Source organism: Oncorhynchus gorbuscha, unplaced genomic scaffold, assembly GCF_021184085.1.
Source record: "Oncorhynchus gorbuscha isolate QuinsamMale2020 ecotype Even-year unplaced genomic scaffold, OgorEven_v1.0 Un_scaffold_5088, whole genome shotgun sequence".
NCBI lineage: Eukaryota > Metazoa > Chordata > Actinopteri > Salmoniformes > Salmonidae > Oncorhynchus > Oncorhynchus gorbuscha.
This window is the reverse complement of record NW_025748972.1, coordinates 1-14,463: the sequence shown is the minus strand read 5'-3', so window position 1 is coordinate 14,463 and position 14,463 is coordinate 1. Positions and strand designations below refer to the sequence as shown.

The window sequence follows — 14,463 nt, the reverse complement described above, 5'->3', positions numbered from 1 at the left end:
AACCTGCCAACGTGGCTGGTGATATAGACATTCAACCCACCAACGTGGCTGGTGATATAGACATTCAACCCTCCAACGTGGTGATATAGACATTCAACCCTGCCAACGACCACATCTACCCCCATTTGGCGGGTGTGAGCCCTGTGTGTGTGTGTGTGTGTGTGTGTGTGTGTGTGTGTGTGTGTGTGTGTGTGTGTGTGTGTGTGTGTGTGTGTGTGTGTGTGTGTGTGTAATGTGCGTGTGTGTTGCTGTTGTCAGGTTTGAGAAGCTGGCAGAGGAGTGTATGCAGAACATTGAGGTGCTGAAGCTGGCCCACGCCAAGGGCCGACCTGTCCCCAAATACCACACTGAGGAGAGGACCTTCAACACTGTCAAGTACTATACTGTTACTACCATATTAATACCACACTGAGGACCTTCAACACTGTCAAGTACTATACTGTTACTACCATATTAATACTATGAGAAGAGGACCTTCAACACTGTCAAATACTATACTGTTACTACTATTAATAAGAGGACCTTCAACACTGTCAAGTACTATACTGTTACTACCATATTAATATCACACTGAGAAGAGGACCTTCAACACTGTCAAATACTATACTGTTACTACCATATTAATACCACACTGAGGACCTTCAACACTGTCAGAGAATGATATTATACAATTAACATTCATAAGGAAAATACATCTCTGGACCTTCAACACTGTCAAATACTATCTGTTACTCTGGTCTGTTGTAGAATGTATCCTACCTGACAGCCAATGAGATGACGCTGTACATCGTTCAATCTACCTGCTCCCTCAGGTGTGTTGTTTTGAACTTCATATGCCTCCTTCTGACACACTCTGATGACCTTCAACACTGTCAAGTCTGATGACCCTATTATACAATTGATGACCCTTCATCCCTGATCCCCTACACTTCTGATCACACTTCTGATGTCTCAGCAGGAGAAGTGATCTGTCTTCTGGTCTGTTGTGATGTATCCTGACCTGACTGATGCCTCTGAGATGTCTCTCTACATCTCTGATGTTCATCAATGTCTACCCTCTCTCCCTCTTCTGATGTTGTTTTGAACTTTATATGCCTCCTTCTGATGTCTCTCTCCTGATGTCTCTCCCTCTCTGATGTCTGACTCCCTCTTCTGGTCTCTCTCTCTCTCTTCTGATGTCCTCTTCTGGTCTCTCTCTCTTCTGATGTCTCCTTTGGTCTCTCCTCTCTGGTCTCCTGATCCCTCTTCTGATGTCTCTCTTCTGGTCTCTCTCTCTTCTGGTCTCTGATGTCTCTCTTCTGGTCTCTCTCTCTCTTCTGGTGTCTCTCTCTCTCTGATGTCTTCTTCTGATGTCTCTCTGATCTGGTCTCTCTCTGATGTCTCTCTCTCTCTGGATGTCTCTCTTCTGATGTGTCTCTCTCTCTGATGTCTCTCTTCTGATGTCTCTCTTCTGATGTCTCTCTCTCTCTCTCTTTTCTGATGTCTCTCTCTCTTCTGATGTCTTCTGATGTCTCTCTCTTCTGGTCTCTCTCTTCTGATGATGTCTCTCTCTGGTCTCTCTCTTCTGGTCTCTCTCTTCTGGTCTCTCTCTCTCTTCTGATGTCTCTCTCTTCTGGTCTCTCTCTTCTTGGTTTCTTTCTGATGTCTCTCTCTTCTGGTCTTCTCTCTTCTGATGTCTCTCTCTTTCTGGTCTTCTCTCTGATGTCTCTGATGTCTTCTTCTCTTCTGATGTCTCTCTTCTGGTCTCTCTCTCTCTGATGATCTCTCTCTCTGATCTCTCTTCTGATCTGTCTCTCTTCTGATCTCTTCTGATGTCTCTGATGTCTCTCTCTTTCTGGTCTCTCTCTCTGGATCTCTTCTGATCTCTTCTGATCTCTCTCTTCTGATGTCTCTCTCTTCTGATGTCTCTCTCTTCTGGTCTCTCTCTCTTCTGATGTCTCTCTTCTGATGTCTCTCTTCTGATGTCTCTCTCTCTCTCTCTTCTGATGTCTCTCTCTTCTGATCTCTTCTGGTCTCTCTCTCTTCTGATGTCTCTCTTCTGATGTCTCTCTTCTGATGTCTCTCTCTCTCTCTCTTCTGATGTCTCTCTCTTCTGATGTCTCTCTTCTGATGTCTCTCTTCTGATGTCTCTCTCTCTCTCTCTCTTCTGATCTCTCTCTCTTCTGATGTCTCTCTTCTGATGTCTCTCTTCTGATGCCTCTCTCTCTTCTGATGTCTCTTCTGAGGGTTCTCTCTCTCTTCTGATGTCTCTCCTTCTGATGTCTCTCTTCTGATGTCTCTCTCTTCTGGTCTCTCTCTCTCTTCTGGTCTCTCTCTCTCTTCTGATGTCTCTCTCTTCTGGTCTCTCTCTCTCTTCTGGTGTCTCTCTCTCTCTCTTCTGATGTCTCTCTCTTCTGATGTCTCTCCTCTGATGTCTCTCTCTCTCTTCTGATCCCTCTCCTCAGGAGTCTCTGCCAGTGATCTGGACACCAGTGTGCGCTTTGAGTTTCCTTTTCCTAGTATGGTAAGACTCACACTACTACACACACACACACTCACACATACACGCAACACACAACCATTTTGCATGCACACATTTCCACTTAGATCCACTAAAATATACTCTCTCTGTCTTTGGTTTGTGTGTGTGCATGTGTGTGTGTGTGTGTGTGTGTGTGTGTGTGTGTGTGTGTGTGTGTGTGTGTGTGTGTGTGTGTGTGTGTGTGTGTGTGTGTGTGCGTGTGCGTGTGCGTGTGTGTGTGTGCAGGAGGAGGCCCAGAGGGATAAGACCAGTACAGTGAAGAACAGCAACAGTCCAGAGTTTAAAGAGAAGTTTAACCTGAACATCAACCGTCAACACAGAGGCTTCAAGAGGGTCGTCCAGGCCAAAGGCATCAAGTTTGACATCATCCACAAGGGGTGAGATCAGAGACACACACCACACCTGGTTAACACACCACACCTGGTTAACACACCACACCTGGTTAATACACCACACCTGGTTAACACACCACACCTGGTTAACACACCACACCTGGTTAATACACCAGACCTGGTAAACACACCACACCTGGTTAACACACCACACCTGGTTAATACACCAGACCTGGTTAACACACCACACCTGGTTAATACACCAGACCTGGTAAACACACCAGAGTTTCAGAAGAAAGTTCTTTGTTTCTGGCCATTTTGAACCTGTAATTGAACCCACAAATGCTGATGCTCCAGATACTCAACTAGTCTAAAGAAGGCCAGTTTTATTGCTTCTTTAATCAGAACCGTTTTCAGCTGTGTTAACATAATTGCAAAAGTGTTTTCTAATGATCAATTAGCCTTTTAAAATGATAAACTTGGATTAGCTAACACAACGTGCCATTGGAACACAGGAGTGATGGTTGCTGATAATGAGCCTCTGTAGATATTCCATTTAAAAAATCTGCTATTTCCAGCTACAATAGTCATTTAGTCTTAACTGACTAGGCATGTCAGTTAAGAACAAATTCTTATTTACAATGACGCCTACCGGGGAACAGTGAGTTAACTGCCTTGTTCAGGGGCAGAACGACACATTTTTACCTTGTCAGCTCAGGGATTCGATCTGCAACCTTTCGGTTACTAGTCCAACGCTCTAACCACTAGACTACCTGCCGTCAGGGAGGAGCACAGCTTCAGATCACCACAGAGAAATGGCTGGTCCTTGACCCTGAACCAATCACCACCCCCGACAGAGAGAGAGAGCAACAGGTAAGGAGAGAGAGAGATGGCTGGTCCTCCACCCTGAACCAATCACCACCCCTGACAGAGAGAGAGAACAGGTAAGGAGAGAGAGAGATGGCTGGTCCTCCACCCTGAACCAATCACCACCCCTGACAGAGAGAGAGAACAGGTAAGGAGAGAGAGAGATGGCTGGTCCTCCACCCTGAACCAATCACCACCCCCAACAGAGAGAGAGAGCAACAGGTAAGGAGAGAGAGAGATGGCTGGTCCTCCACCCTGAACCAATCACCACCCCCAACAGAGAGAGAGAGCAACAGGTAAGGAGAGAGAGAGATGGCTGGTCCTCCACCCTGAACCAATCACCACCCCAGACAGAGAGAGAGAACAACAGGTAAGGAGAGAGAGAGATGAGGGGGAGAGAGAGAGACCTACCTTTTGGACTGTTCAGGACTAGCAGGGGTATAGTCTCTGTCAGAGTTAACATGTTATATTAATACCAGTCTCTGTCAGTTAACATGTTATATTAATACCAGTCTCTGTCAGAGTTAACATGTTATATTAATACCAGTCTCTGTCAGAGTTAACATGTTATATTAATACCAGTCTCTGTCAGAGTTAACATGTTATATTAATACCAGTCTCTGTCAGAGTTAACATGTTATATTAATACCAGTCTCTGTCAGAGTTAACATGTTATATTAATACCAGTCTCTGTCAGAGTTAACATGTTGTTATATTAATACCAGTCTCTGTCAGAGTTAACATGTTGTTATATTAATACCAGTCTCTGTCAGAGTTAACATGTTGTTATATTAATACCAGTCTCTGTCAGAGTTAACATGTTATATTAATACCAGTCTCTGTCAGAGTTAACATGTTATATTAATACCAGTCTCTGTCAGAGTTAACATGTTATATTAATACCAGTCTCTGTCAGAGTTAACATGTTATATTAATACCAGTCTCTGTCAGAGTTAACGTGTTATATTAATACCAGTCTCTGTCAGTTAACATGTTATATTAATACCAGTCTCTGTCAGAGTTAACATGTTATATTAATACCAGTCTCTGTCAGTTAACATGTTATATTAATACCAGTCTCTGTCAGAGTTAACATGTTATATTAATACCAGTCTCTGTCAGAGTTAACATGTTATATTAATACCAGTCTCTGTCAGAGTTAACATGTTATATTAATACCAGTCTCTGTCAGAGTTAACATGTTATATTAATACCAGTCTCTGTCAGAGTTAACATGTTATATTAATACCAGTCTCTGTCAGAGTTAACATGTTATATTAATACCAGTCTCTGTCAGAGTTAACATGTTATATTAATACCAGTCTCTGTCAGAGTTAACATGTTATATTAATACCAGTCTCTGTCAGAGTTAACATGTTATATTAATACCAGTCTCTGTCAGTTAACATGTTATATTAATACCAGTCTCTGTCAGAGTTAACATGTTATATTAATACCAGTCTCTGTCAGAGTCTTATTTAACACATGTTATATTAATACCAGTCTCTGTCAGAGTTAACATGTTATATTAATACCAGTCTCTGTCAGAGTTAACATGTTATATTAATACCAGTCTCTGTCAGAGTTAACATGTGTTATATTAATACCAGTCTCTGTCAGAGTTAACATGTTATATTAATACCAGTCTCTGTCAGTTAACATGTTATATTAATACCAGTCTCTGTCAGAGTTAACATGTTGTTATATTAATACCAGTCTCTGTCAGAGTTAACATGTTATATTAATACCAGTCTCTGTCAGAGTTAACATGTTATATTAATACCAGTCTCTGTCAGAGTTAACATGTTGTTATATTAATACCAGTCTCTGTCAGAGTTAACATGTTATATTAATACCAGTCTCTGTCAGAGTTAACATGTTATATTAATACCAGTCTCTGTCAGTTAACATGTTATATTAATACCAGTCTAACTGAAGTCCCCCCCCCCCAGGGCCCCTCTCCTCGCCTCCAAACCAAAGAGTGACAATGGGAGGAACAAGCAGTCTAACCAGTCCAGCCACTCTCCTCCCCAGTATAAACTCCACAGTTTCAGTCTACTGCACTACGATAAGGAGAGACTGGAGAGACAGGTGTGTTTTCATTCTCTCTTCTTTTCTGTCTATCTTTTATTTTCCTCTCCTCGTCTCCGTGGGAACGTTTACTCTAGATCTGTTCAGAATTGGAGGTAGCCAATCTATGCTGTGATTGGTCTAAGATGATGTCAATCACCCTGTGTGTCCGTCAGATTGGTGATTACAGGAAGAGTAGGCGGGATCCTCCATCTGACCTGGTACAGCAACACAAGGAGGTCACACACAGGCTGCAGTGGCAGAAAGCCCAGCTAGAGAGAGCCTCCCCTACTCTACTGTCAGGTAACACACACACACACAGACACACACAGGCTGCAGTGGCAGAAAGCTCAGCTAGAGAGAGGCTCCCCTACTCTACTGTCAGGTAACACACAGACACACAGACACACACACACAGACACACACACACAGGCTGCAGTGGCAGAAAGCTCAGCTAGAGAGAGGCTCCCCTACTCTACTGTCAGGTAACACACAGACACACACACACACACACAGACACACACACAGACACACACAGGCTGCAGTGGCAGAAAGCCCAGCTAGAGAGAGGCTCAACATACTCCTCTATATATTTATCTCTGTCCCTCCCTCCCTCAATCCATCCATCTCTCTCTCTCTCCCTCTATCCATCTCTCTCTCTCCCTCTATCCATCTCTCTCTCTCCCTCTATCCATCTCTCTCTCTCCCTCTATCCATCTCTCTCTCTCCCTCTATCCATCTCTCTCTCTCCCTCAATCCATCTCTCTCTCCCTCCATACATCCATCCCACTCTCTCACTCCATCCATCCCTCTCTCTCCCTTAATCCATCTCTCTCGCATCTCCCTCACTCCATCCATCTCTTTCTCATCACCCTCCCTCTCTCTCTCTCTCTCTCTCTCTCTGTCTCTCTCTCTCTCTCTCTCTCTCTCTCTCTCTCTCTCTCTCTCTCTCTCTCTCTCTCCCTCTCTCTCTCCCCCTCTCTCTCTCCCCCTCTCTCTCTCCCCCTCTCTCTATCTCTCTCTCCGTCTCTCTGTAGAGTATGAGAATATTTTGCAGCGTTTTGCCCAGGGACTTGCTGAGTCAGTGAAGAGGTTTTCCAGCCAAGGCAACAGGGTGAGCAAAGGGTCGGGGTTGTGTGTTTGTGTTACGGCGTGTTTGTCTGTGTGTAACGTGTCCCTCTGCCTATTCAGGATGCTGCTAAGGACGCTCTAGGACGGCTGAAGATGGTGGAGACTGAGGTAAACACTGTTATATACAGACAGTGTTAGGTACACCATCTGGTACACCGACATGGTCAGCTCCTACAGACAGTGTTAGGTACACCACCTGGTACACCGACATGGTCAGCTCCTACAGACAGTGTTAGGTACACCACCTGGTACACCGACATGGTCAGCTCCTACAGACAGTGAGCCACTGTCTTGCTATATAAAATAGGCAGACAGACATCAAGGCATTCAGTTACTGTTCCATTGAACGTTACAATGGACAAAACTAGTGACCTAAGAGACTCTGAGCGTGGTTTGATCATTGGTGCCAGGTACACCGGATACAGAAACGTCCCTCCTGGGCTTTTCACACACTACAGTCTAGGGTTTACAGAGAATGATGTGTGAAGAATGAACACAAAACATCCAGTTAACCGCTGTCCTGTGGGAGGAAAACGGAAGACTCGCGCAAACTACCAGGCGGCCCACAAACAGGCAAATAACGGCGCAGTACAACCGTGGTGTGCAGAACGGCATCTCGGAAAAACACAACTCGCCCCTCCTTGTCACTGATGGGCTTTTACAGCAGACGACCACAGCGGGTTCCACTCCTATCAGCTATACAGAAGAAGAAGCGTCCCCAGTGGGCAGGCCGTCACCAACACTGAGGAGTGGAAAGCATTGCCTGGTCCAAGGAATACAGGTTCCTGTTGCGTCACGCTGATGTCAGGGTTTGGAGTAAACCGCTACAGACTGGGGGTGTAATGGTGGGGGATCCATAACCCCATCCTGCCTGGTGTCAACGGTACAGACTGGGGGTGTAATGGTGGGGATCCATGGCCCCGTCCTGCCTGGTGTCAACGGTACAGACTGGGGGTGTAATGGTGGGGGATCCATGGCCCCGTCCTGCCTGGTGTCAACGGTACAGACTGGGGGTGTAATGGTGGGGGATCCATGGCCCCGTCCTGCCTGGTGTCAACGCTACAGACTGGGGGTGTAATGGTGGGGGATCCATGGCCCCGTCCTGCCTGGTGTCAACGCTACAGACTGGGGGTGTAATGGTGGGGGGATCCATGGCTCCATCCTGCCTGGTGTCAACGGTACAGACTGGGGGTGTAATGGTGGGGGATCCATGGCCCCGTCCTGCCTGGTGTCAACGCTACAGACTGGGGGTGTAATGGTGGGGGATCCATGGCTCCGTCCTGCCTGGTGTCAACGGTACAGACTGTGGGTGTAATGGTGGGGGATCCATGGCCCCGTCCTGCCTGGTGTCAACGGTACAGACTGGGGGTGTAATGGTGGGGGATCCATGGCCCCGTCCTGCCTGGTGTCAACGCTACAGACTGGGGGTGTAATGGTGGGGGATCCATGGCCCCGTTCTGCCTGGTGTCAACGGTACAGACTGGGGGTGTAATGGTGGGGATCCATGGCCCCGTCCTGCCTGGTGTCAACGGTACAGACTGGGGGTGTAATGGTGGGGGATCCATGGCCCCGTCCTGCCTGGTGTCAACGGTACAGACTGGGGGTGTAATGGTGGGGGATCCATGGCCCCGTCCTGCCTGGTGTCAACGGTACAGACTGGGGCGGTGGTGTAATGGTGGGGGAACGTCTTCCTGTCACACGTTAGCAACGATTCCACACCCCAAAGAATTTAGGCTGTTCTGGCGGCAAAGGGGGCTCTGACCTGGTACTAGATGGTTATACCTAATAATCTGTACATATTAGTGTATATATGACTGTATGTCTGAGTTTACACAGGCAGCCCAATTCTGATCTTTTGACTTTTTATTGGCAAAAGATCTGATGTGACTGGTCAAAATAAAAATACAAAAAAGACCAATTAGTGTCAAAAGATCAGAACCGACTGCCTGTTTAAACAGCCTGTATTCATCGGACCACATCGTGTATACGAGCACCATGTGATGTGTAATATCATTTAGTTTGAATTGTATCTGACACCTACCCCTTGCCCTCCTCTCTCCCTCACCTCCACTGCTATCCTCCTCTCCTTTCCTCCCTCACCTCCTCTCCTTTCCTTCCTCACCTCCTCTCCTTTCCTCCCTCACCTTCACTACCTTCACTCCATTCCTCCCTCACCTTCACTCCATTCCTCCCTCACCTCACCTCCTTTCCTCTCTTACCTCTCCTTTCCTCCCTCACCTCCTCTCCTTTCCTCCCTCACCTCCTCTCCTTTCCTCCCTCACCTCCACTCCTTTCCTCCCTCACCTTCACTCCATTCCTCCCTCACCTCACCTCCTTTCCTCTCTTACCTCTCCTATCCTCCCTCACCTCCACTCCTTCCTTCCCTGCCTCACCTCTCCCTCTCTCTTTCTCTCACTCTCATCTCCACTCCTTCTCTCCCCATCTTATTTTTCCTCCTCTCTCTCTCCCTCCCCTCTCTCCCTCCCTCCCCTCTCCCCCTCTCTCTCTCCCCCTCTCTCTCTCTCTCTCTCTCTCTCTCTCTCTCTCTCTCTCTCTCTCTCTCTCTCCCCCTCCCTCTCTCTCTCTCCCCCTCCTCTCTCTCTCTCCCCCTCCCTCTCTCCCCTCTCTCTCTCTCCCCCTCCCTCTCTCTCTCTCCCCCTCCCTCTCTCTCTCCCCCTCCCTCTCTCTCTCTATCTCTCTCCATTCATCAGTTGGAATCTCTCAAGAGGAAACGCCTGGTCTGAGAAGAGGACAGAGGGACTGGAGAGTTGTCTGGAGTACTGTTATGTTACTCACACAGACACAGCCAATCACCTTCAACATCTCCCTGCCGCTCCTCTCTGCTCCTCTCTGCCTCCTCCACTAATGCTCTTCCTTTTACTCTGTTCTTTACTTTGTATTGTCATTCATTCAATCAGTTAGGAAGAAGAACCCGTTTGAGTAAAACAGGGCTGCCTCCCAAATGGCACCCTATTCCCTATATAGTGCACTACTTTAGACCAGGGCCCATAGGGACTAATATAGGGAATAGGGCACCATTGAGATACACGGCAGAATGGGATCCTGTGGGATTGATAGTGACATGAAGACAGAATGCAGGGCAGGACAGAGAAAGGCTTATTTGCACTTGAAAACAAAAACACTACCGATTATTACCAAAACCTTGCCGCCTTCACTATAGTCTTTAAAGTCCTTCAATGGCTCTCTCTCTTTCTCTCTGTTCAGAGAGTGGTGTGTGTAACTCCTGGTCTCCGCATTGTGTGTGTGTGTGTGTGTGCATGCGTGCGATGTTAATGAGTTTAATCTAATCTGTCTGCTCCACTATTCCCAGATTACTGTAATATGACCCGTTTGGTGCTGTGTGATATGGGAACTACACGGAAACGGGAACTATATCCCATAATGAGGGATTAGCTAACACTGGTGTCGCCATGGAGATGTCTCATTCAGGGAAGTGAGGAGAGGAGGTACCCCAGGGGTTAAATTGAAGAGGACAGGATTAGAATTAGTGTAGAACAGACCAGTAGCTGTAAAACCCACAGGGTTATCTTTGAATTGGGATAGAGGTTCTCTATTCATTGTAATGCTATGGTGCGGAGTCTGGGACCCCTCTTATAGGACCATATTTAGCCTATTGTGATGTCATCAATTAGGCTTGCGTCCTGTCACTATGACATCATCAGAATGTTCAAAGGACTGTGTCATCACCACATTGTGATGTCATCAATTAGAGGGTGTGACGCCAGATCTTACATCGCCTGGATAGGTATTTTACAGATCAGCTAAACACATCACATGTTAAAGCAATCTGGTGCACCGTTGATGACGTGGCGTTCAACCAGTGGTTGATGCATGTGACATCTGAGCAGAGAGACGCAACCAGAATGTTTAACAAAGGATCCCTTCATCTGGTTGTGATGTCATCAGTTGGAATGTTCTACAAAGGGCTACATCCAATTATGATGTCAGAATCCCAGAATAAAGCACAATGAGTAAACTGTCACTATACCCTGAATCAGAACCTGAAGCAGATACAGTATGTGACTTAACCCGTGTCCAAGCTGGCCTGATGTCGGCCCCAAATCCTACAGGGATCCTCTAAGAATGAGAAGAAGAGGCTTCAGTGCACTTCCTGTTCCTCGCTCCGAATGTCATGGGCAGGAAATGTGCGCTTTACTTCTTACTGACTTCCAGACAGGCAGAGAGAGGGGCAGAGAGAGGGACAGACGGGCAGAGAGAGGGACAGAGGGGACACAGGCAGAGCTTGTCAGAGGGGACCCAGACACCCTGAGGTCTCCTCCTCTACCCTCTATAGACCCAGACACCCTGGAGGTCTCCTCCTCTACCCCTCTATAGACCCAGACACCCTGAGGTCTCCTCCTCTACCCCTCTATAGACCCAGACACCCTGAGGTCTCCTCCTCTACCCCTCTATAGACCCAGACACCCTGAGGTCTCCTCCTCTACCCTCTATAGACCCAGACACCCTGAGGTCTCCTCCTCTACCCCTCTATAGACCCAGACACCCTGAGGTCTCCTCCTCTACCCCTCTATAGACCCAGACACCCTGAGGTCTCCTCCTCTACCCCTCTATATACCCAGACACCCTGAGGTCTCCTCCTCTACCCCTCTATAGACCCAGACACTCCTGAGGTCTCCTCCTCTACGCCTCTATATACCCAGACACCCTGAGGTCTCCTCCTGTACCCCCTATCGGTCTCTCTCCTCTCTCTCTCTCTACACTACAACAGTAATTTAGTAGCCTACTGTAGTGTGATCTGTCTCTGTATCCACAGCATCTGAGTTGGAATGCTGATCCAGGATCAGGTTCCAACCTGTCCATATAATCTGATTCCTTATGAGCTAAAAGGCAAAATTGATCCTACATTATGACATCACTCCATACTAGATCTACTCTGAGAAGCTTTGAGGATACAGGCAGAGTCCCCCAGTCCTGGTGGCTAAACTGATCCCAGATCAGCACTGCTACTCTGGGATGCTTTGAGGATACAGGCAGAGTCCCCCAGTCCTGGTGGCTAAACTGATCCTAGATCAGCACTGCTGCTCTGAGATGCTTTGTGGATACAGGCCCAGTCCTGGTGGCTAAACTGATCCTAGATCAGCACTGCTGCTCTGAGATGCTTTGTGGATACAGGCCCAGTCCTGGTGGCTAAACTGATCCTAGATCAGCACTGCTGCTCTGAGATGCTTTGTGGAAACAGGCCCAGTCCCCCAGTCCTGGTGGCTAAACTGATCCTAGATCAGCACTGCTGCTCTGAGAAGCTTTATGGAAACAGGCCCAGTCCCCCAGTCCTGGTAGCTAAACTGATCCCAGATCAGCACCGGTTTTTGTTTAGTTTTTTTTTATGTTAAAAACATGTATCCATTGTTGGCAATCAGTCAGAAAAGCCCTGTTAATATATTATATATACAGCATTGACTATGGCTCTATTTTTAAATGAAGAACGTGTGTGTGTCCAGAGGTGATGGATAATGAACTATTAACTGGCATTATAATGATGTGGTCAAATGCCTTGGGTGGGGAATCATGGTTGGATTAAAATACCACAATGAATTAAGCCTGTATATTGTGTTTAATTTATTTGTGAGTGTGTGAGAGTGTGAGTGTGTGAGAGAGAGAGAGTGTGTGTGTGAGAGAGTGTGTGTGTGAGAGAGTGTGTGAGAGAGAGAGAGTGTGTGAGAGAGAGAGAGTGTGTGAGAGAGAGAGAGTGTGTGAGAGAGAGAGAGTGTGTGAGAGAGAGAGAGTGTGTGAGAGAGAGAGAGTGTGTGAGAGAGAGAGAGTGTGTGAGAGAGAGAGAGTGTGTGAGAGAGAGAGTGTGTGAGAGAGAGAGAGTGTGTGAGAGAGAGAGAGTGTGTGAGAGAGAGAGAGTGTGTGAGAGAGAGAGAGAGAGAGTGTGTGAGAGTGAGTGAGTGTGAGACAGAGAGTGTGTGAGAGAGAGAGAAAATAATTGATGAAATACCGGTGGAGTTTCCAGACACCAGATATACAGATATACTATACAGATGACTATAGTACAGTCTATACAGAGGACTATAGTAGTCTGCAGAGAGGGCTATAGTACAGTCTATATATAGAGGACTATAGTACAGTCTATACAGAGAGGACTATAGTACAGTCTATACAGAGAGGACTATAGTACAGTCTATACAGAGAGGACTATAGTACAGTCTATACAGAGAAGACTATAGTACAGTCTATACAGAGGACTATAGTACAGTCTATACAGAGGACTACAGTACAGTCTATACAGAGAGGACTATAGTACAGTCTATATAGAGGACTATAGTACAGTCTATACAGTGAAGACTATAGTACAGTCTATATAGAGGACTATAGTACAGTCTATACAGAGGACTATAGTACAGTCTATACAGAGAGGACTATAGTACAGTCTATACAGAGAGGACTATAGTACAGTCTATATAGAGGACTATAGTACAGTCTATACAGAGGACTATAGTACAGTCTATATAGAGGACTATAGTACAGTCTATACATAGAGGACTATAGTACAGTCTATACAGAGAGGACTATAGTACAGTCTATATAGAGGACTATAGTACAGTCTATACAGAGAGGACTATAGTACAGTCTATACAGAGAGGACTATAGTACAGTCTATACAGAGGACTATAGTACAGTCTATACAGTGAAGACTATAGTACAGTCTATACAGAGAGGACTATAGTACAGTACAGTCTATACAGAGGACTACAGTACAGTCTATACAGAGGACTACAGTACAGTCTATACAGAGAGGACTATAGTACAGTACAGTCTATACAGAGGACTACAGTACAGTCTATACAGAGGACTACAGTACAGTCTATACAGAGAGGACTATAGTACAGTCTATACAGAGGACTATAGTACAGTCTATACAGTGAAGACTATAGTACAGTCTATACAGAGAGGACTATAGTACAGTCTATATAGAGAAGACTATAGTACAGTACAGTCTATACAGAGGACTATAGTACAGTCTATACAGAGAGGACTATAGTACAGCCTATATAGAGAGGACTATAGTACAGTACAGTCTATACAGAGAGGACTATAGTACAGTCTATACAGAGAGGACTATAGTACAGTACAGTCTATACAGAGGACTACAGTACAGTCTATACAGAGGACTATAGTACAGTCTATAGAGAGGACTATAGTACAGTCTATACAGAGAGGACTATAGTACAGTCTATACAGAGAGGACTATAGTACAGTCTATATAGAGGGCTATAGTACAGTACAGTCTATACAGAGAACTATAGTACAGTCTATACAGTGAAGACTATAGTGCAGTCTATACAGAAAGGACTATAGTACAGTCTATATAGAGGGCTATAGTACAGTCTATATAGAGAAGACTATAGTACAGTCTATACAGAGAGGACTATAGTACAGTCTATACAGAGAGGACTATAGTACAGTCTATACAGAGAGGACTATAGTACAGTACAGTCTATACAGAGGACTATAGTACAGTCTATACAGTGAAGACTATAGTGCAGTCTATACAGAAAG

General features: G+C 45.9%; 1 protein-coding gene and 1 long non-coding RNA gene across 2 annotated transcripts; both read left to right on the top strand.

Annotated features, from left to right (window-relative positions):
• The first annotated feature begins 779 nt into the window (after nucleotides 1-779).
• LOC124028945 lies at nucleotides 780-2,929 on the top strand. The gene is made up of 3 exons (XR_006837687.1): nucleotides 780-812; nucleotides 2,445-2,503; nucleotides 2,747-2,929. It is a non-coding gene; the product is annotated as an uncharacterized LOC124028945 (long non-coding RNA).
• A 535-nt stretch (nucleotides 2,930-3,464) lies between these two features.
• LOC124028944 (coiled-coil and C2 domain-containing protein 1A-like) lies at nucleotides 3,465-11,178 on the top strand. Its single transcript, XM_046340834.1, has 6 exons — nucleotides 3,465-3,470; nucleotides 5,659-5,811; nucleotides 5,967-6,093; nucleotides 6,828-6,904; nucleotides 6,982-7,029; nucleotides 9,633-11,178. Exons 1-6 carry the CDS (start codon nucleotides 3,465-3,467, stop codon nucleotides 9,663-9,665), a joined length of 444 nt encoding a protein of 147 aa, XP_046196790.1. The 3' UTR covers nucleotides 9,666-11,178.
• The last annotated feature ends 3,285 nt before the right edge of the window (nucleotides 11,179-14,463 follow it).

Bases quoted from the DNA above. Each gene is read 5' to 3' on its own strand.
- LOC124028944 (XM_046340834.1), top strand. The intron at 6,094-6,827 runs GTAACACACACA...GTCTCTCTGTAG, and splicing joins CTCCCCTACTCTACTGTCAG to AGTATGAGAATATTTTGCAG. The intron at 7,030-9,632 runs GTAAACACTGTT...TCCATTCATCAG, and splicing joins TGAAGATGGTGGAGACTGAG to TTGGAATCTCTCAAGAGGAA.